The following is a 23,856-nucleotide window of genomic DNA, read 5'->3' as shown; positions in this document are numbered from 1 at the left end:
CAACTAAGAATGTCGGTAGGCCATTTACGTAATCATGGAATTTGTTCGATCCATTTATCAAGCCCAAGCATTTTTTTCTATTTGAGCATATTTACGCTTTGTGTTAGTCATTGACCTTGAAGCATAGGCAATTGGAAGCCAATTTTTATCATTGCCTTGCTGCAATAACACCGCACTCAACCCGTCTTTCGATGCATCTGGTGATATTTTTGTCTTCTTTGTCGGGTCCAAAAATATCAGCACTGGAGCTGTTGTCAATGCTTCCTGTAACATTTGCTACTCACGCTCATGTCTGTCAGACCATTGGAAAATAGTTTCCTTTTTGATGATTTCCCTCAAGCATATCGCTTTTGCTGCTAGATTAGGAATACAATTTCCTACAAAATTTATCATACCTTACATCTTGAGGACTCCTTTTTTGTCTGTTGGATGTGGCATGTTTAATATCGCTTTCATCTTTTCTTGGTCAAGTTGTATACCTCAAGCAGAAAGTTTGTCTCCCAAGAATGTGATTTTTTTCGACCAAACTGGCATTTTGCTTTATTTAACTTCAGACCCTGCTTTTTGATGCTACTCAGCATTTTTGATAAGCCTTTCGTCGTGCCACAAATGATAATATCGTCTTTGTATACTCTGATGCCTGGAATTCCTTCTACGCCGTGCTCCATTTTCTATGGAAAATTTCATATGCTGAAATAATACCTAATGTCATTCTGAGAAAACAGTATTGGCCGAATGGAGTATTAAAGATGCACAGCTTTGTGCTTTCCTCATCCAAATTGAGTTGCCAAAAACCCTGCGATGCATCTAGTTTGTGAAAGCATGTCGCTCCTGATATCTCACAGGTAATCTCTTCTCTTTTCGTAACAGGATAATGCTCTCCCTTTATGTTTAAATTGAGATCTTTGGGATCCATGCAGATTCTCAGATCATTATTCCATTTCTTTACGCAGACCATGGAGTTCACCCAATCCGTTGGTTCTTCAATCCATTTTATCACCCCACCAGATTTGTCATTTTCTCTAGTTCATTATTTAGTCGTTCCTTTAATGGAACTGGTACTCACTTTGGTGCATGTATGACTGGTTGCGCATTCTCTTTTAACTGGATTTGATAAATGGACTAAACAGCTCGCTTGTAATGCAGAACAATGCCAGCAGCGCGGGTTCAATTCCTGTACCGGCCTCCCCGAACGGGTGCCGGAATGTGGCGACTAGGGGCTTTTCACAGTAACTTAATTGAAGCCTACTTGTGACAATAAGCGATTATTATTATTATTATTATTATTATAAGTGAATGGCAAAACTCCAAATCCCTGAAATATTTCTGGAAATGCTTTCAGGATTGAATCTACTGATGTACTTTGCATGGTTACAGCACAGCACTGTATATTCTTTTTACGAATTCGACTGCTTCACATGCTTCCACTCCCAGTAATGATTCATGCTCAGCCTCTACAATGAAAAACTTCACTCCATGCACCTTATTCTTTACACTGACCTCTTGTTCGCATACTCCCAGAGTATTAATTCTTCTGCCGTTGTAATCTTTCAAAAGTACCGTTTTATTTAAAACGTGTGGTTTCATTTTCATTTCTTGCTCATCTGATAAAGTTATAAGATTGGCCTTCGCTCCAGTGTCAAGTTTAACATTCATTCATGTTTTTTTAATCATCAGAGGAACTGTCCAGTTATCTATCTGAACACTTGTATTTACATTGCTATTACTGCAAATTGCTTTGAAGCCTTGTCTGCTTGCATGCAGTTACAATGTTTATCTTCATTAGATATCTTGGGTGGGATTTCCCGATCCCCGACGCCGATTTCGTAATTAGTGATCGGGAGGAGAATCCCATTTTATGATGGAATCGGGGGTGGTGCCTTTTTTTGGATGCTCTGCCCCCTCCAAAACGGCATAATCGAGGAGCACGCCGCTGGCCATTGGGACGTCCTCAGGACATCATCTGAAGGCCTTCCCCTGATGGGCTGAGTTCCCGACCGAGCGGGGGACGTGTAGTCTCAGTTGTCGGGAACCTGGCGTGGCAACTGCGGACTGTGTCTAGCGTCGCCACATTCGGGTGGGAGCCGTGCTGCTGGCCGAGGGGGCTACGGCGAGGGCTGGGGCCACTGGTGGGGGGGGTGGCAAGGTGGTGTCCGGGGGTGCACTATATTGCAGATCGGGTCCGCGTATGGCTGCCGCCATGTTGTATGATGCGACCGCTGCAGATCGTCGCCGTGCACACACTTGGCCATGAACCCGGCAATTCTCCGGCCGTTTTTGTCGTGGAGGCCGGGCATTTTATATGGCATGATTCCTAGCCCCACACGGGGCGGAGGATCAGTGCTGGGATGCCGCATCGTCAAGTTGGACTTCATTCTCCCTCAACAATCTCTCCCGAACTTTGTCATTGCTAATCCCGAACACGATTTGATCACAGATCATCGGAACTTGCAAAGTTGCATGTCTGAGCTTTTAATCTCAAAATGTTAAGTAGCTGTCGAACGATTCACCTGCCTGCTGTGTACGCGTGCGAAAAACATACCACTTGAACTTTTTTTTTGAGTGTGCACTGTAAATCAAATTTTATCATGGCTTCATCAAAGTTATTTTTAACAGCTTCATTATCGAATGTGAAGGTGTTAAAGATTTATATCGCCTGTGGACCTGCTACAGTGAGCAGCAACTTTGTTCATCAGGCTGTGACCGAAGACCTCAAGCTGCTACATAGAGTGTGAATTGCTGTTTAAAAGCGTGCCAATTCGCATCTTTATTACCAGTGACTCGAAGCTGGTGTGGTGTCTTCAGACCTTCCATCCTGGACTTCCATGCTTGGCAGTGCATTCAGTGATATCTGTCAGTACTCTACGTGGTTAGCAGAAATTCTTTTTCTTCTTTCTTCTCTGTTATCTTTGTCTTTTTTGATCTTCAAAACCAATCCTGATATCTTGTTAGATCTTCAAAGCCAATCCTGGTACCATGTTATTTTCTGGAGCTAGGCCGATCAGAATAAGTGCACTAGAGAACGTCTAGTTCATGACTCGCCAAATGTTTATTGTTAAACAATAACATGTAAGATAACCATAAGACGATCATCAAAAACTACTAACTATTATAAATTATCTAAGAGCTACTACGAACGTCACTATCCACTACGACGACTATCTCCAGATTTCCTGAGGTATCAGTGTCACATGGTTGTTCTCGACTGCCACCTGCTAGTTGGAGGTCGTATACATTACTATTTACATGATTGCTTATGCAACGTAGCCCCGTTTCTAATTCCCAGTTACCCCTCACTCTCTAATTCCCAGTTCCCTGCCTCACTCTCTAATTCCCAGTTACCCATTTCCCCACCTCACTTTCTAATTCCCAGTTACCCCGTCACTGGCTAATTCCCAGTTAACCCCCTCACTCTCTAATTGCCAGTTACCCCTCCCTCCCTTCACTCTCTAATTCCCAGTTACCCCTCCCTCCCTAATTCCGTTACCCCCTCACTCTCTAATTCCCAGTTACCCCCCTCACGCTCTAATTCCCAGTTAACTCCATATCTAATTTCTAATTACTCCTCCCCCTCAGTCTCTAATTCCCAGGTAATCCTCTCTCGAATTCTTAGTTGCCCCTCCCCTCTAGTTCCCAGTTACCTCTCCTCCCCTCACTCTCTAATTTGCAGTTACCTCTCTCCCCCTCACTCTCTCAATACCATTTAACTCCCTCTCTAATTCCCAGTTATCCCTCTTTCCCTCACTCGCTAATTCCTACTTAACCCACTCTTTAATCCCAGGAAACCCCACACTCTAAATCCCAGTTACCCCCCACAATCTGTAATTCTCAGTTACCCTCCTCCCCCTCACACTCTGATTCCCAGTTATCTCCTCTCTCTGATTCCCAGTTACCTCCTCTCTCTGATTCCCAGTTACCTCCTCTCTCTGATTCCCAGTTACCTCCTCCCTTTCACTCTCAAACTGCCAGTTACTCCCCTGAATCTCTAATTCCCAGATACCCACTGCACTCTCTAATTCCCAGATACCCACTGCACTCTCTAATTCCCAGTTGCACTCCTGAATCTCTAATTCCCAGATACCCACTCCACTCCCTAATTCCCAGTTACCCCCATGAATCTCTAATTCCCAGATACTCCCTCACTCTCTAATTCCCAGGTACCCGCTGCACTCTCTAATTCCCAGTTACCCACTGCACTCTCTAATTCCCAATTACCCACTGCACTCTCTAATTCCCAGTTACCCCCGAATCACTAATTCTCAGATACCCACTGCACTCTCTAATTCCCAGTTACCCCCCTGAATCTCTAATTCCCAGATTCCCACTTCACTCTCTAATTCCCAGTTACCCCCATGAATCTCTAATTCCCAGATTCCCACTGCACTCTCTAATTCCCAGTTACCCCCCTGAATCTCTAATTCCCAGATACCCACTGCACTCTCTAATTCCCAGTTACCCACTGCACTCTCTAATTCCCAGTTACCCCCCTGAATCTCTAATTCCCAGATACCCACTGCACTCTCTAATTCCCAGTTACCCACTGCACTCTCGAATTCCCAATTACCCACTGCATTCTCTAATTCCCAGTTACCCCCCGAATCTCTAATTCCCAGTTACCCACTGCACTTTCTCATTCCCAGATACCACTGCACTCTCTAATTCCCAGATACCCACTGCACTCCCTAATTCCCAGTTATCCCCCTAAATCTCTAATTCCCATATTCCTACTGCACTCTTGAATTCCCAGTTACCCACTGCACTCTCTAATTCCTAGTTACTTCCCTGAATCTCTAATTCCCAGATACCCACTGCACTCTCTAATTCCCAGTTACACCCTCTCCCTCAGTCTCCAATTCCCAGTTAACCCTCTCTCCCTAATTCCTAGTTACCCTCGCACCCCCTCACACTCCAAATCCCAGTTACTCCGTCCCTTCTTACAATCCAATTCCCAGGTACCCGTCACTCGCTAATTCCCATTTAACCCCCTCACTCTTTAATTCCCAGTTACCTCCCTCCCCCTCTCACTCTCGAATTCCCAGTTACTCCTCTTGCTCTCTAATTCCAGGCACCTCCCCACTCTTTAATCCCCAGTTACTCCCCTCTCATTCTAATTTCCAGTTATCCTTGTCACTCTTTAATTCACTTACCCCCTTTCTCTTCCATTCCCAGTTAATAATAATAATAATAATCGCTTATTATCACAAGTAGGCTTCAATGACGTTACTGTGAAAAGCCCCTAGTCGCCACATTCCGGCGCCTGTTCGGGGAGGCTGGTACGGGAATTGAACCCACGCTGCTGGCCTTGTTCTGCATTACAAGCCAGCTGTTTAGCCCTCTGTGCTAAACGAGCCACTATCTCCCTCACTCTTTAATTCCCAGTTAGTCCTCTCCCCCTCACTCTCTAACTCCCAATAATAATAATCTTTATTTTTGTCACAAGTAGACTGACATTAACACTGCAATGATGTTACTGTGAAAATCCCCGAGTCGCCACATTCAGCCACATGTTTGGGTACACAGGGAGAATTCAAAATGTCCAATTCACCTAACAGCACATCTTTCGGGAGCACATCTTGTGGGAGGAAACCGGAGCACCCGGAGGAAACCCGCGCAGACACAGGGAGAACGTGCAGGCTCCTCACAGTGACCGTAGCGGGAATCGAACCTGGGACCCTGGTGCTGTGAAGCAAAAGTGCTAACCACTGTGATACAGTGATGCCTCAGTCTAGGGTTCTCAGTTACCCCCCTCTCCCTCGCTCTCTAATGGGCGGTACAGTTGTTGGCCGGGTATCCACCAAGATATCGACACAATAGTACGGCACTGCACACAGTGCAGGAGAGGGAATGTCTGCACACATGCGGGAAGTAAACAAAATGCACATGGTGCAAACTGCTTCAGTTCCAGGTGTTGGAGAAATCTGCTCATCCAGAAGCAGAGAAGCAACCACTCTGTCAAGAAAGGAGGCAAGGGAGAGATTTCAAGCCAAATCTCCAAAGAGGTTTGACGATAAGTCTAATTCCCAGTTACTTTCCTCACTCTCGAATTCTGTTGCCTCCCTGTCTCTCTCTAATTTACCGTTAATCCTCCCTCTAATTCCCAGTTACTCTTTCTACCATATCTAGGGCACAATCTACCAGCAGCATTGCGCTCAAGCGAGAGTGCGGCTGGTAGATCCTAGGAGAAGCCTCTCGCAGGCTTCCTGGCAGCCTTTGCACCTCGTGAGATCTACCCAGATCTCAGGAGGCGCCAGAGTCAGAACCCCACCCAAAAAAGGCGTGACAAAACTGTGCGTGCCTAAGTAGGGTTTAAACCTACTTTAGGCGAACATACCTGGTATCTACCAACCTCCCGGGATCTACCAGCTTCCTAGATGCTCCTTACAAACTCTAGTCCAAGCCCCTAGGACTAAGTGAGTCCCAGTCAATATTGGGGAAGTTGAAGTCTCCCATCACAACAACCCTGTTGCTTTTACTCCTTTTCCAAAATCTGTCTACCTATCTGCTCCTCTATCTCCCGCTGGCTGTTGGGAGGCCTGTAGTAAACCCCCACCATTGTGGCTGCACCCTTCTTATTCCTGATCTCTACCCATATAGCCTCGTTGCCCTCTGAGGTGTCCTCCCGTCGTACAGCTGTGTCCCTAACCTAACCCTAACCAGTCGAAAGCTGAATTCAGACAAGGAAGGTTCATTTTGTCTCTCTGTCTGTATGTTAAAAGGTGTCCAAATCACTTGATAATTTAAAAGTGATAACTGCCTTGTGTAAAGAATTTATACCTACTGCTTTGTCAAAAAGGGTGTTTGGCTTATGGTTGTTGTTAGGAAAGTTATTAATGGTTTCCTATAGACTACTGTATCTGTGTGGGGTATTTGTGTTGGTAGTCGATAATATGTTTACTGTGTGTTTATAAAATGCGAACTGAATTCATAGACTACAAATTGTTTTGTTTAAAAATACTTAAGGTCTCTGTTGCATAACACCTGGAAAGTAGGCCCTTGTGCCCCTCATAACCAAAATCTATTTAAAATTGTTGGTCAGGTAAACTCCATGATATACTTTGGAGTTTTCTAAACCCTGGCCCATAACAGTCTTCACGAAGGAGGACACAAACAACTTTCCAGAAATACTAGGCGACAGAGGGTCTAGCAGGAAGGAGGAACTGAAGGAAATATTTATTAGTCGGAATTGATGGGATTAAAACCCAATAAGTTTCCAGAGCCTGATGCTCTGCATCCCAGAGTACACAAGGAAGAGGCCCTGGAAATAGTGGACGCATTGGCTATCATTTTACAGCATTCTATAGACTCTGGAAAAGTTCCAATGGATTGGAGGGTAGCTAATGTAACCACACTGTCATGTTCTCTAGCCTGGCTGAAGTGAATGATGAACTACAGAACATCTAGTTTCAAAACTTTATTAAGAAACAACTGTGTGATAAAGATAACTAGGATAAATAAAATAATAAATTACTAACACTAATTAACTGTTGTAGAGCTACTGCAAAATACATCTATTCCCAACTCCCCAGCCACTGGGTCATGGTGTGTGTGTATATACTGCCACCTAGTGGTCGGAGGTTGTGCATAAAATTATGTACAGAATTGCTTTATGCACATCATCTCACACATACTTTTTTTTAAAAGGAGGTAGAGAGAAAATGGGAAATGATACACTGGTTAGCCTGCCATCGGTAGTGGGGGAAATGCTGGTCAGTATTAAGAATGAAATAACTGGGCATCTGACGAGCAGGGGCAGGATCAGTCTAAATCAGCATGGATTCATTAAAGGGAAGTCATGCTTGATAAATCTTCTGGAATTTTGTGAGGATGTGACCAGTAGAATGGACAAGGGTGAATCATTGGATGTTGTGTATCTGGACTTTCAAAAGACTCTTCACAAGGTCCCACAAATGAGAGTAGTGAGCAAAATTAAAGCTGATGGTATTGGGGGCAATGTATTGATGTGGATAGGGAACTGGTTGGCAGACAGGAAGCAGAAAGTGGGAATAAACATAATCTTATAAAATCTTTATTATTGTCACAAGTAGGCTTACATTAACACTGCAATGAAGTTATTGTGAAAATCTATTACTTGCCCGTGTCCTTTTCAGAGTGACAGGCAGTGACTAGTGGGGTGCCGCAGGGTTCTGTGCTGGGACCCCAGCTGTAATGAGTTGGACAAAGGAATTGAATGCAACGTCTCCAAATTTGCAGATGACACTAAGCTGGGTGGCAGTGTGTGCTGTGAGGAGGATGCAAAGAGGCTGCAGGGTGACTTAGACAGGCTGGCTGAGTGGGCAAATACTTGGCAAATGCAATATAATGTGGGCAAATGTGAGGTTATTCACTTTGGTGGCAAAAACAGGAAGGCAGATTATTATCTGAATGGTGGAAGTTTAGGAAAAGGGGAAGTGCAACGAGACCTGGGTGTTATGGTGGAATAGTCGCTGAAGGTTGGCATGCAGGTACAGCAGGCGGTGAGGAAAGTGAATGCATGCTGTCATGCATCGCGACAGGATTTGAGTATAGGAGTAGGGATGTCTTGCTGCAGTTATAAAGGGCCTTAGTGAGGCCGCACCTCGAGTATTATGTGCGGATTTGGCCTCCTAGTTTGAGGAAAGACATTCTTGCTATTGAGAGTGTCCAGTGAAGTTTCACCAGACTAATTCCCGGGATGGCAGGTCTGATATATGAAGAAAGACTGAATCCACTGGGCTTGTACTCATTGGAGTTTAGAAGAATGAGAGGGAATCTCATATAAACATATTGGGACTGAACCGGCTAGATGCGGGAAGAATGTTCCCGATGTTGGGGATGTCCAGACTAAAGGTCACAGCCTAAGAATAAGGGGTAAGCCATTCAGGACTGAGATGAGGAAGAACCTCTTCTCTCAGGGATTTATGAACTTGTGGAATTCTCTACTACGGAAAGCTCTTGGGGCCAGTTTGTTGGATATATTCAAGAGGGAGCTGCACGTGGCTCTTGCGGCAAAAGGGATTAAGGGGTATGGAAAGAAATTGGGAGTGGAATACTGAATTTTCATGATCAGCCGGCGGGATCAGAATATTCTGATAGTGTGAACAGCTGGTAAATTCCACCCGAAGTGTCTTTAGATAGCAGCAGGAAACTCACAGCAAAACCCGCCACCAATGACACTTTTCCGTTAGATTGTGCCCTTATTTTCCAGTAACCGACCCCTCCAAACTCGCTGTCACTGTCTCTTTTAGGTCACTAATTGGCCTACTCTTCCTTTGACCAAACTGTGAGTATTTAAATGTTCACAAGAGTCTTTTGGATTCCATGTTGTTAGCCACAAAACTATACTCATAATTCACATTTGTCCATTTCATTCGTTTTTTAGACCAACTTTGTATTTTCTAGTGCTGAGTTCTGCTAAAGGGGCAGTGACTTGAAACATTAACTTCTGTTTCTCTTCGCAGATTCTGTCTGACCTACTGAGTATTTCCAGAATTTTCAGTTTTGATTTCAGATTTCCAGCATGTGCAGTATTTTGCTTTTGTATTTTCTAAATTCAGCAATCTCGAATCTTTCTTCCTGTTTAGTACCTGGCTTTCCTTTTTCCCTGATCACTTTTGAATCAGTCTCTCTCTTTGTGCCTCAACGTCTCTCATTTCGGACCATCCTGTTTCCACTCTTTTAGCTACACTCATGGTTTTGCATCAAACCTGCCATTCTTTTATAAAAACTCAATCTGCTTAGTGATTGTTCTGAACAGAGATAGTTTTATGTAATAACAAGGACCATTCTGATCAAACAAAATAGCAAAGATTCAAGCAAGCAATGCACAGGAAGGGTTTACTCATGGAGCAGAGAGGTTTTGGAGTGTTGCCTCTTACTGTAGGATGCTGGTGTCTGGGAGGGCAGACTGGGCTGCAGGGATCATACTTCCCACTTGCTGGTGGACTGTTCTGAGGCTGTCGCTGACACACACTGTGTACCTCAGAGGCACCATCTCAGTGCTGGGTGGAATTCCCAGGCACAGCCACTTCCTGCTGGTAATCCCAACGTGCAACGGGACGTCCTGACGAATCCGCACAGCCACGCCTAACAGAGAGACACACACACACACACACAAAGAGTAACAGGTAAAAATAGATCGTGTCCTTCCCCACTCCCCAGCAATTTCCCCCACTGGGGTAGAATAACGCTGCCCCCAGCCTCACTCCAGTAACCACTTCTCATGGATGAGCCAAAACATACAAGTTAATGGACTATATCGGGCATCACTGCGTGTCTTCACTTGGCCTTCCAACAGGTGTCATAGATCAGTAGCAGAATTCCTAGCTTACCCTGGGAAGCCCAGGGTCACTTATCACAGCCCAAGAGCCCAGGAGTCGGGCTTGCATCTCTAAACCCACGAGCCCACACACACCTTGGCTATTTACAACTTTGACCAGAGTGGAATATCCATATTCTCTGTCAGATAAATGACTTTGATGCAGTGTGCCATGTCTATAACGCATAGAAAGCTACAGGACCTATAGTCCCTAAGTACTCTGCACTCTGAGTGTGGCCTGTGTTTGATGGAAGTTATATCAGCTGTGTATGTGTGTGTGCTTCTCCTCTGCCCAGCCACCACCCCCACCCTCCTCTCACATTTCTCTGCGTGACATCACCTGATCACACTCTAATTCCAGTAAAGCCTTCGTTGGCAGGACTGTCTTCTGGGAATTCCAAGATGACAGATGCAGCCTGAAAGCTCATTCGAACAGAAAGCGAACACAAGAAGCTGTGATGCTACGTCTTAAACATTTGTATACTGTATCAGACAAGAACAAGAGCTCTATGTTATCCAAAACTCTGCTGACCTTGTCCTAACTAGTACCAGCTCCATTCCCACTGTACATGTTGACCTATATTGGCTCCCAGTTAAGTATTGCTTCAATTTTAAAATTCTCATCCTTGTTTACAAATCCCTCCAGGGCCTCGCCCCTCACTATCTTGGTAACCCCTCCAGCTCCACAATCCTCTGCGATTTCTTTGCTCCTCTTACTCTGGCCTCTTGAGCATCATTGATTTTAATTACTCCAACACTGGAGGCCAAGTCTCTAAGCCCAGGAATTCCCTCCCCAAAACCTCTCCGTCTAACACTCTTGCCTTCTTTAAAACACTCCATCAAACTTCCCTCTTTCCCGACTATTTCCTTGTACAAATTGCTGCCAAATTTTGCTTTCTAACGCTCTTTGAAACCCGTTATGTGAAAGGTGCTATATAAATACAACCTCTTGTTGTTGTCTTTTTCTCCTCTCCTGCTGGGTACTCTGGTGCCCTTTCACTCTTCTATTAATTTAGCTCAGCGGTTGTACTTATTCATTTAGTTGGGGCCACATTGTGAGGTGAGGGTGTTTGCAGACAGATCCTACACCCACCAACATTCCTGCCTGATATCTATCTCCCCACTTCCCTTGCTGCTGCTCAATATAGACCAGGGTTAGGAACAGGAACCTTCCTCGACTGAGGTGCTCAGTTACAGACAGGGCAGAACATTTCTCAACTGAGGCTCTACAGGGAGCTCCCAGCATCAATTCCCCAAGCTAGTAACTTTCTAAAATAGCATCACTCTACATTGTCAAGTGGGTGTCGTGAAAGAAACCTGCTGTCCATGAGTAAGAGTTGACTGGTCCGGCTGTCATGGTTTCAGAGAAATACGATATTCCCTTGCGAGTTCTGCTTTTGCATTAAAAGCTTGATGTGTTCTCTGCATCCCTAAAGACTAGCTCAATAACAAGTGTCCCAAATTAGCAGGAAGCCAGCAGACTTGTGAAGCTGCGGCTGTTGGCTAGTGTGATGGATCCTAGCATCCATTCAGTTTGAATACCGTGTAGAAATGCCCACAGAATATCAGGGAATTGCACGGACAATAAGCGTGGCTCAGATATTTTTTCATAGAATTTACAGTGCAGAAGGAGGCCATTCGGCCCATCGAGTCTGCACCGGCTCTTGGAAAGAGCACCCTATCCAAGGTCAACACCTCCACCCTATCCCCATAGCCCAGTAACCCCACTCAACACTAAGGGCAATTTTGGACACTAAGGGCAATTTATCATGGCCAATCCACCTAACCTGCAGATCTTTGGACTGTGGGAGGAAACCGGAGCACCCAGAGGAAACCCACGCACACACGGGGAGGATGTGCATACTCCGCACAGACAGTGACTCAAGCCGGAATCGAACCTGGGACCCTGGAGCTGTGAAGCGATTGTGCTATCCACAATGCTATATGGGCCCCAGGAGTGTGGTATTGTGGAATCATCTCATGTGAATGTTAAGCTTATCCCAGCTGTTGAAAGGTTCAAAGTGAAAAGTGCAGGTAGTTTAACAGTTCCAATCCAATGCTTGTGTGGTAGTCGTTGACAGATCAAATAAAGAAACCAGGAGCAATTCCTTTACCCAGAGAGTGGCGAGAATGTGGAGCTCACTGCCACGTGATCATTAAATCATAGAAGCTTCCAGCATAGAAGGAGGCCATTCTGTTTGCCGAGCTTGTGCCAGCTCTTTGAAAATACTATCCAATTTCATCCCACACTCCAGATTTCTCTCACCTTCAGCTACAAATGAATCCTCTTCAAGCAGATGCCTTTTGAAAGTTTCTATGGCAGCTGTTTCTCCAGGGAAACAGTCCTGTGCGTGAAATCATTTTCCCTTCTTTCCTCTTTGTCAATTATTTTTTAAAATGTGCCCATTTGACAGAGGAAACTGTTTCTTCTGACTTGCTCTATCAAAGCCCCTCTTAACTATGAAAACTTCTGCTGCAAATGTTTAACCTATTAAGTACAAGTAACCAACATGTACTTTCAGTATGAATGCAGGAGGCCACCAAACCCCTCAAGTCTGGTCTGCCATTCGGTCGACAGATAATGGCTGATCTATGACCTAACTTCATATATCCGCCTTTGTCCCATATAGGAACATAGGAAATGGCAAAGAATAGGCCATTCAGCCCCTTGAGCCTGATCCGCCATTCAATTAGATCATAGCTGATCTTCCCTTCAACACCACTTTCCCATACGATCCACCCAAATGGGAACAGAGTCCCATTACAATCGCGTTTAGCCGGGTGTTAGCCGGCACTCAGAGTGCCAAGAATCCTCACACCAACGAATGGGATTCTATTCCCCTTCATGTAGATTTGGGGCGAGGCTGCACTTACTCCTATTTTCTGGACTGAGAAGCACCGCGTGCTGGAATTCCTCAGTGCAGAAGGAGATTGGGACGTCATTTTTCAATGACGTTCCGATCTCCCAACCCCCGTCAGGACCCCCGAACCTCCCCAAAGCCCCATCACGTAAAAGGGGATATTCAGCTACCTCCCACACCCACTGCAGCCGCACAGGGCACCCCGAGGCCCGATCCCCGTTGTGGGGAAAATGCCATCTTTACACCTTGGCACTGCCAACCTGGTAGTGCCACCTTGGCAGTGCCAAGCTTGCACCCAGATGGCACTGCCAGGGTGCCAAGGTGCCCAGGTGGCATTAGCAGTGCCAGGCTGTGACCTTCCCCAGAGGGTAAGCACCTGGGAGCCTCCGATTCCTTAGGAGACCCTCACAAGTGCCACTGGTCTCCATTTGTGGGGACCAGCTGACAAGCTCTAAACGGTGCTTGCCTGAGATCTCCATGGTGAAGGGGTTATATCCCAACACCTTGGTTAGATTGTGGGAGTACATATTAGAGTGCAGGTTGGCTAAAAGGTGATCCGCCCACAATGGGCAGGATTCACATCAAGATGTCTCGGGAGGCTTGGCAATAGATCCTGGAATAGGCGTCTCCCGGCATTTACTGGCCACACTGCTTTTTGAGGGTAACATGGCCGGTAGATCGCGCCAATATCCCTTTATCTTTTTAATATCTAGAAATCTATCAATCAGAATCTTGAAGAAACACAACGACTGAGTTTCCACAGACCACAAGGATAGAGAATTCCAAAGGTTCACCAACCTCTGGAGTGAAGAAATTCCTCCTCATTTCAGGCCTACATGGCCTAGCCCTTAATCTGAGACTGTGTCCCCTGGTTCTATATTTACCAGCCAGGTGAACCATCCGTCCTGCATCTACTCTTTTGAAGGGTAGACATTTGTAGGTTCCAATTAGGACACCTCTCATTTTTCTAAACTCCAGAGATTACAGGTCCTGACCCCTCAGTCTCTCCTCATAGGACTATCCTGTTATCCCAGGAATCAGTCTGGTGAACCTTCACAGCACTCTCTCTATAGCAAGTATATCTTTTCTTAGAGACCAAAACTGTACACATACTCCAGATGTGGTCTCACCAAGGTTCTGTACAATTGCAGCAAGCTATCTTTACTCCTGTACACAAATCTTCTTGCAATAAAAGGCAATGTTCCATTTGCCTTCCTAATTGCTTGCTGTACCTCTATGTTAGCTTTCAGTGACTCATGAACAAGGACTCCCAGTTTCCTTTGAACATCAACACTTTTCAGTCTCTCCCCATTACAGAAATACTCTGCAAGTGTTTTCCTACCAAAGTGGATACCTTCACATTTTTCCCAAGTTATACTTCATCTGTCATGTTCTTGCCCACTCACTTAGTCTGTCTAAATAAATCCTTTTGAAGTCTTTTAGCCTCATCTTCACAACTCACATTCTTACCCAGTTTTGTATCATCAACAAACTTGGAAAATTACATTCAATCCCCACATCCAACTCATTGATTTAGGGCACGATTCTCCCAAAAGGGAGACCGAGTGCCGACGCCGGAGTCCGCTCCACGCCCCCTATTCTCTCTCTCTCCCCCCCCCCCCCACCCCCAGGGGCTAGGAGCAGCGTTGCGAGAAACTGGGCCGCCGGACCTTGACGCTTGCCCCCTCGACAAGTGCAGAAGGAGGCCACTCGGCCCATCGAGTCTGCACCGGCTCTTGGAAAGAGTACCCTACCCGAGGTCAACACCTCCGCCCTATCCCCATAACCCAGTAATCCCACCCAACACTAAGGGAAATTTTGGACACTAAGGGCAATTTATCATGGCCAATCCACCTAACCTGCACATCTGTGGGAGGAAACCGGAGCACCCGGAGGAAACCCACGCACACACAGGGAAGATGTGCAGACTCCGCACTGACAGTGACCCAAGCCGGAATCGAACCTGGGACCCTGGAGCTGTGAAGCAATTGTGCTATCCACAATGCTACCGTGCTTGCCCTGATGCAACACCTCACCCATGGCTGGCAAAAGGGGAAATGTCCCCAGTTCTTTAACGTTAAGGACGGGTTAACGGTCATTGAGGGAATCTTTCTTAAACTGGATAGGATCATCATTCCTCAAAGCATGCGAGCTATGGTGCTCGGACAGATCCATGACGGTCACCTTGGGGTCGAAAAATGTCGATGCAGAGCTCGGGAGGCGGTTTATTGGCCGGGTATCAACCAGGACATTGCTGACACGGTCCTCAACTGCCCTACCTGCCAGAAGTTTCAACCGGCTCAACCCAAAGAAATACTGCAACAGCACGAGATTGTGACCTCTCCGTGGTCTAAAGTGGAGGTAGACCTCTTTCACGCCAATGGGCGTGATTACGTGCTCTTGGTTGACTACTTCTCCAGTTACCTGGAAGTGGTGAAATTGTCGGACCTCACCTCTAGGACCGTCATCAAAGCCTGCAAAGAGACGTTTGCCAGGCACGGGATACCACTCACAGTAATGAGTGACAACGGTCCATGTTTCTACAGCCAGGAGTGGTCCAATTTTGCACGATCCTACAACTTCAGACACATCACCTCCAGTCCCAATTACCCGCAATCAAAGGGGAAGGCTGAGAAAGGGGTCCATATCGTCAAGCGGTTGTGCAAGGCTGCAGACTCAGCCTCCGTTTTCAACTTGGCGCTGCTGGCTTACAGGGCAACCCCTCTGTTGACTGGTTTGTCTCCGGCGCAGATGCTCATGAACCGCAACCTGAGGACGACTGTTCCAGCCATCCATATTCCAGACCTTGACCACCTCACGGTGCTGCAAAAAGTGCAGCGATCCAGGGACCAGCAGAAGATCACGTATGATGCTCACGCCACGGATATGCCTGCTCTGGCTCCAGCAGATGTTGTTCGCATCCAGTTGCCTGAGGGAGGTTGGTCGGCCCCAGCTGTTGTAATCAGGAAGGCTGTCCCAAGGTCTTTCATTGTTCAAATGGCTGACGGCTTCATTCTCCGGCACACCAAGAGGGCTTTGCGGAGAGTTCCCCGCCCACATCCTAACTGCATTGCTCCACCGGTTATCATGCCTCCTCCGGACGTCGCCTGCCATGAGGCCACCGATCTGCCAGCGATCCCGCCTGTCCACGACACCGCCGCAATGCCAGCAATCCTGCCTGTCCAAGTGCCGGCGTCTCCTGCTCCACCTCTGCGGCGATCAACAAGAATTCGTTGCCCGCCTCAAAGACTGAATCTATAGACTTTACTTTTGTGAATTTTGTTCAGTTTGCTCTGTATCTGCACGATAGACACCTTTCCATGTAAATATGTTCGTTAACTCACCACCTGTACATAGTCAGGCATGTATATACCTTCACGTTCCAAAACTTATTTTTTTTTAAAGGGGGAGATGTCATAATATCCACTCATGTTTATAATGAGATGCAGACAGGCAGTGATTGACACACAGGATGACCAATGAACACACAACACAGAACAACCAATCACCAGACAGGACACCACCACTATAAGCCCACAGGGCATTAAGACTCTCCCTCTCTCAGGACCCAGATACTGAGACAGTCAGAGTGCACAAGCTAGTGAGCCATGCGGTAGCTAGTGAGTCTGGTCAAGCCAGTAAGAGGTCATCAGTTGGATTAGTAGAGTGTCAACCCACAGCTGAACATGTACAGCAGTCCGTAGTTAAATAAAACAGAGTTGGATCATCTCCGGTGTCGGACGTTTGTTTCTAGCTTCCCTACATCCAGTTGCAGTCAACGCCGAACCAACCTGCCTAACAGTTCCTACCCCCCTTCCAAGCTAGTTTAAATTCTCCAGAACAGAATGACCTAATCTCCCATTGAAGAACTTGGTCCTGATCCGGCTGAGGTGTAACCCATCGCCATATGTGTTTATTCTCACTGGAACGACGGAGGTTGAGGGGCGACCTGATAGATGCCTATAAAATTATGAGAGGCAATGACAGAGTGGATAGTCAGAGGCTTTTCCCCAGGGTAGAGGGGTCAATTACTAGGGGGCATAGGTTTAAGGTGCAAGGGGCAAGGATTAGAGGAGATGTTTGAGGCGAGTTTTTTACACAGAGGGTAGTGGGTGCCTGGAACTCGCTGCCGGAGGAGGTAGTGAAAGTAGGGACGATAGTGACATTTAAGGGGCATCTTGACAAATACATGAATAGGATGGGAATAGAGGGATACGGACCCAGGAAGTGTAGAAGATTTTAATTTAGTCGTGCAGCATGGTCGGCACAGGCTTGGAGGGCTGAAGGGCCTGTTCCTGTGCTGTGGCATCTCCTGTACATATGCTCGCCTAGTCCACAGGGAGCACCCATGACTTTCTACATGTTACAGGATGGGTGTACCTTGCAGCTGAGCTGCCCTGCCTGCATTAACTTTACAGACTATTTATTATAAAACTGGTGACTAAAAACCTTGACGCTATGCTCCGAATAAGTTTTGTTACTGCTCGTAAACCTTATGACTACAAATAAAGCCTTACAATTACTGCTACATTTCCTGAGTTTTGAAAGACAAATTGGCAGAATATTCACCAACCAAATATTTAATTGTTTCCCTGTGGCGCATACTTTGATTTTTTTTCTCAAAATGTGGCCAGTCCAAAGATCCCTAGCTCATTTAAACTGTTCAAATATTCTTCACGTTCTTTTAAACTGGTCGAAAACTCTTCACACTCTCTTAAACTAGTCAAACACTCTTCACATTCTTTTAAACTGGCTGAACACTCTTCACACTCTCTTAAACTAGTCAAACACTCTTCACATTCTTTTAAACTGGTCGAACACTCTTCACACTCTTTTAAACTAGTCAAACACTCTTCACATTCTTTTAAACTGCTCGAACACTCTTCACACTCTTTTAAACTAGTCAAACACTCTTCACATTCTTTTAAAATGGTTGAACACTCTTCACACTCTCTTAAACTAGTCAAACACACTTCACATTCTTTTAAAATGGTTGAACACTCTTCACACTCTTTTAAACTAGTCAAACACACTTCACGCTCTGTTAAACTGGTCAAACACTCTTCACGCTCTTTTAAACTGGCTGAACACTCTCTTAAACTGGTCAAACACTCTTCATGCTCTTTTAAACTAGTCAAACACTCTTCACACTCTTTTAAACTGGTCAACACACTTCACGCACTGTTAAACTGGTCAACACTCTTCACACTCTTTTAAACTAGTCAAACACTCTTCACATTCTTTTAAAATGGTTGAACACTCTTCACACTCTCTTAAACTAGTCAAACACACTTCACATTCTTTTAAAATGGTTGAACACTCTTCACACTCTTTTAAACTAGTCAAACACACTTCACGCTCTGTTAAACTGGTCAAACACTCTTCACGCTCTTTTAAACTGGCTGAACACTCTCTTAAACTGGTCAAACACTCTTCATGCTCTTTTAAACTAGTCAAACACTCTTCACACTCTTTTAAACTGGTCAACACACTTCACGCACTGTTAAACTGGTCAACACACTTCACGCTCTTTTAAACTGGTCAACACACTTCACATTCTTTTAAACTGGTCAACACTCTTCACACTCGTTTAAACTGGTCAACACACTTCACATTCTTTTAAACTGGTCAACACTCTTCACATTCTTTTAAACTGGTCAACACTCTTCACACTCGTTTAAACTGGTCAACACACTTCACATTCTTTTAAACTGGTCAACACTCTTCACGCTCTTTTAAACTGGTCAACACTCTTCACGCTCTTTTAAACTGTTCAACACTCATCACGCTCTTTTAAACTGGTCAATCACTCTTCATGCTCTTTCAAACTGGTCAAACACTCTTCACACTCTTTTAAACTGGTCAACACACTTCACGCACTGTTAAACTGGTCAACCCACTTCACGCTCTTTTAAACTGGTCAACACACTTCACGCTCTTTTAAACTGGTCAACACACTTCACGCTCTTTTAAACTCAAAAATATGTGACCAGCATCTCCTCCCTCATTGAAATGAATTCCCTCATTCACCAAATTCCCAAGCTCACACTCTGTGACTAGCTGCAGTCAATCACCAGTTGCCGTCTCCGAGCTCACTTACTTTCAACTATCTTACTATCCCTTAATACCTTTGTTAACAAAAAAATCAGAAATTTAAAGTTAATAATTGACCGAGCATCAATAGCCATTTCCAAAGAGAATTCCACATTTCTACCGCCCTTGTATGTTTAAGTTTTTCCTAATTTATTTCCTGAAAGGTCCCATTTCCGAAACTCTTCAACCAGTGGAAACAGTTTCTGTAAATATACCCTGGCCGCACTTCTCTGGTCCGGCACCACAACAGGAGTACTTTACTCCGGCGCTGGCACCGGATTCGAGACCCGATTCTTGGGTCCTGGGTGGGGGGGGCAGCATGGCGCTGGAGCGGCCCACGCCGCTCCAGCTGCCTGGCCCGTCGGTGACCCGGCGCCGCGGGGTCCGCGCATGTGCAGTTGGGACAGCGCCAACTAACGCATGCGCAGTGGCCTTCTTCCCCCCGGCCAGCCCCGACTCCAAATGGCGCAGGGATCCAGCAGCCGGCGCGGTGGAAAGGTGGCCCCCCGACAGAGAGGCCAACCCGTCGATCGGTGGGTCCCGATCGCGGACCAGGCCACTATGGAGGCCCTCCCCGGGGTTGGACGTCCCCTCCCCACCTTCCCCCCCTTCCCCACACAGGCCACCCCCGGAACCATCAACCCCGAGGTCCAGTCGGCCCAGAGCATGTTAGAACAGCGGTGGCGGGACTCGGATTTTTTTGGACGGCCGCTCGGCCCATCTGGGCCGGTGAATCGTGGCGCCGCCGGAGGATCGCCGCTACGGCCGTTTGCAGCGATTCTCCGTGCGGCCCGGGCGGGAGAATGGCATCCCGGCGTCGGGGCGGCATGGTGCGATTTGCGCGGCCCCCCCCCCCCCCGCCGATTCTCCGGCCCGGCAGGGATCAGAGAATCGCGCCCCCTATTCCTTCCCCTTAATATCTTGAAGACATCCGAATCTCGGCCACATATATCTTCCTGAAATTTGATCCGTGCTCACAAATGAATGAAAATGACAAAATAAGGGGAGGATTTTATTGAAAAAATAGATCAGCTCCAATATAGAAATCGGTGGCGGGATTCTCTCAGCCCACGCCAGGTCAGAGAATCGCCGGGCCGGGCGCGATTCGTGCGACACCGCCCTGACGCCGGTCCACCGATTATCGGTGCCATTGGTGCTGGCGCGACGGCGCTCTGGGGCCACTCTACGCGTCCCTCCCAGCGATACTCCACTCGGGATGGGCCGAGTAGCTGCCCAAAAAAGCACGAGACCGGCGCCGTTCACATCTGGTTTTACCTGGCGGGACCTCGGCATCCATCCAGTCTGGGGCGACCTGGTGGGGAGAGGGAGGGGGGGTCTGACACCAGGGGACCTCCACCGTGGCGATCGGGGCCTACCGATCGGCGGGCCCGCCTCTCTTGGTGGGGGCCTCTTTTGCTCCGCACCAGCCCCTGTAGCCCTATGCCATGTTGCATCGGGGCCGGCGCGGAGAAGGACGCTACCCCGCATGCGCGCATTCACGCCGATCGCAGTGTGCATGCGCGCATTCGCGACGGTCGCAGCGCACCTGCGCAGACCCGCGCCATCCGTTTGAAGCCAGTATCGACAGCTGGAGCGGCGTGGGTCGCTCCAGTGCTGTGCTGGCCTCCTGTAGGGCAGGGGATCACTACACATAGCGGTCCGATCACACCGTCATTAAACTCTCCAGTTTTTCCGACGGCGTCAACAGTCTGCCTTCAGATGGGAGAATCCTGCCCCAGATTCTATCAAGGAGCATTAGGTGCAATTTAGGAATGACCAGAAATCGTAAGAAAATGTGATCAGCATTAACACTTTCACTCTTTTTATCCCACTCTGAACTTATCTGTTGTATAATTAATAATCTCATAGTTAGGGTTCCTCTCGGAAGAAGCGATCACAATGTGGTGGAATTTAAAATACAGATGGAGGGTGAGAAGGTAAAATCGAACACGAGTATTTTGTGCTTAAACAAAGGAGATTACAATGGGATGAGAGAAGAACTAGCTAAGGTAGACTGGGAGCAAATACTTCATGGTGAAACAGTTGAGGAACAGTGGAGAACCTTCCAAGCGATTTTTCACAGTGCTCAGCAAAGGTTTATACCAACAAAAAGGAAGGACGGTAGAAAGAGGGAAAATCGACCATGAATATCTAAGGAAATAAGGGAGAGTATTGAAGGAAAAAGCATACAAAGTGGCAAAGATTAGTGGGGGACTAGAGAACTGGGAAATCTTTAGGGGGCAACAGAAAGCTACTAAAATAGCTATAAAGAAGAGTAAGATAGATTATGAGAGTAAACTTGCTCAGAATATAAAAACAGATAGTAAAAGTTTCTACAAATATATAAAACAAAAAAGAGTGGCTAAGGTAAATGTTGGTCCTTTAGAGGATGAGAAGGGAGATTAAATAATGGGAGATGAGGAAATGGCTGAGGAACTGAACAGGTTTTTTGGGTCGGTCTTCACAGTGGAAGACACAAATAACATGCCAGTGACTGATAGAAATGAGGCTATGACAGGTGAGGACCTTGAGATGATTGTTATCACTAAGGAGGTAGTGATGGGCAAGCTAATGGGGCTAAAGGTAGACAAGTCTCCTGGCCCTGATGGAATGCATCCCAGAGTGCTAAAAGAGATGGCTAGGGAAATTGCAAATGCCCTAGTGATAATTTACCAAAATTCACTAGACTCTGGGGTGGTCCCGGTGGATTGGAAATGAGCAAACGTGACACCACTGTTTAAAAAAGGAGGCCGGCAGAAAGCCGGTAATTATAGGCCAGTTAGCTTAACTTCGGTAGTAGGGAAGATGCTGGAATCTATGATCAAGGAAGAAATAGCGAGGCATCTGGATGGAAATTGTCCCATTGGGCAGACGCAGCAAGGGTTCATAAAGGGCAGGTTGTGCCTAACTAATTTAGTGGAATTTTTTGAGGACATTACCAGTGCAGTGGTTAACGGGGAGCCAATGGATGTGGTATATCTGGATTTCCAGAAAGCCTTTGATAAGGTGAAACACAAAAGCTTGCTGCATAAGATAAAGATGCATGGCATTAAGGGTAAAGTAGTAGCATGTATAGAGGATTGGTTAATTAATAGAAAGCAAAGAGTGGGGATTAATGGGTGTTTCTCTAATTGACAATCAGTAGCAAGTGGTGTCCCTCAGGGATCAGTGTTGGGCCCACAATTGTTCACAATTTACATAGACGATTTGGAGTTGGGGACCAAGGGCAATGTGTCTAAGTTTGCAGACGACACTAAGATGAGTGGTAAAGCAAAAAGTGCAGAGGATACTGGAAGTCAGCAGAGGGATTTCGATAGCCCATTCAGGGCTAGGGTCTGGAATACAATGTTGACAAATGTGAGGTTATCCATTTTGGTAGAAATAACAGCAAAAGGGATTATTATTTAAATGGAAAAATATTAAAACATGCTGTTGTGCAGAGAGACCTGGGTGTGCTAGTGCATGAGTCGCAAAAAGTTGGTTTACAGGTGCAACAGGTGATTAAGAAGGCAAATGGAATTTTGTCCTTCATTGCTAGAGGGATGGAGTTTAAGACGAGGGAGGTTATGCTGCAATTGTATAAGGTGTTAGTGAGGCCACACCTGGAGTATTGTGTTCAGTTTTGGTCTCCTTACCTGAGAAAGGACGTACTGGCGCTGTAGGATGTGCAGAGGAGATTCACGAGGTTAATCCCAGAACTGAAGGGGTTGGATTACGAGGAGAGGTTGAGTAGACTGGGTCTGTACTCGTTGGAATTTAGAAGGATGAGGGGGGATCTTATAGAAACATATAAAATTATGAAGGGAATAGATAGGACAGATGCGGGAAGGTTGTTTCCACTGGCGGGTGAAAGCAGAACTAGGGGGCATAGCCTCAAAATAAGGGGAAGTAGATTTAGGACTGAGTTTAGGAGGAACTTCTTCACCCAAAGGGTTGTGAATCTAGGGAATTCCTTGCCCAGTGAAGCAATTGAGGCTCCTTCATTAAATGTTTTTAAGGTAAAGATAGATAGTTTTTTGAAGAATAAAGGGATTAAGGGTTTATGGTGTTGGGGCGGGAAAGTGGAGCTGAGTCCACAAAAGATCAGCCGTGATCTCATTGAATGGCGGAGCAGGCTCGAGGGGCCAGATGGCCGACTCCTGCTCCTAGTTCTTATGTTCTTATAATCATTGTAGCTTTTATCCCTCTGAGGCTCACATACAAAGGGAAGAATATTTTACTCCGACTATATAAAGCTCCGGTCAGATTCAATCTGGGAAGTTCAGTTCTGGGCACCACACCTAAAGGAGGAAGTGGTCTTGGTGGGCGTGCAGATTCATCAGAGTAATAATGGGTGTGATTTAACCACCGCTTTGCGGTCAGCGTGGATCTGGGCGTGCCGGGTTAATAGCAGGAAAGGCCAAAATTATTGATTCATGCCGGGTGCGAATCAGTTTGCAATTTAACCGGCCCACTCCCAATGGCGAGTTCCCTATCTAGTCCAAGAATGGCGAGCATATTATTAACCCTCATTTGCATTCGTTTCCATCTCATTAGCGAGATTGAAGTCAAATTCAGCAGCCTCCTGGGAACTAACTGGCTCCCCAGTGGGAAGTCATGTGGGCATCG

The 23,856-nt window shown here is 46.3% G+C and overlaps 1 protein-coding gene across 2 annotated transcripts in view; it reads right to left on the bottom strand.

Annotated features, from left to right (window-relative positions):
* The window catches only part of si:ch211-236l14.4 (SITS-binding protein), a 274,084-nt gene that overhangs the window by 190,590 nt on the left and 59,638 nt on the right, over window positions 1-23,856 (bottom strand). For both annotated transcript variants that reach the window (XM_038807329.1, XM_038807330.1), the window contains exon 3: window positions 9,855-10,062. In XM_038807329.1, coding sequence (XP_038663257.1) covers window positions 9,855-10,062 — 208 coding nt within the window. The remainder of the gene's footprint in view (window positions 1-9,854; window positions 10,063-23,856) is intronic.

Source organism: Scyliorhinus canicula, chromosome 9 (assembly GCF_902713615.1).
Source record: "Scyliorhinus canicula chromosome 9, sScyCan1.1, whole genome shotgun sequence".
Classification (NCBI taxonomy): Eukaryota; Metazoa; Chordata; class Chondrichthyes; order Carcharhiniformes; family Scyliorhinidae; genus Scyliorhinus; species Scyliorhinus canicula.
Note: the sequence above shows the minus strand (reverse complement) of the source record. Positions and strands in the feature narration are given on the sequence as shown.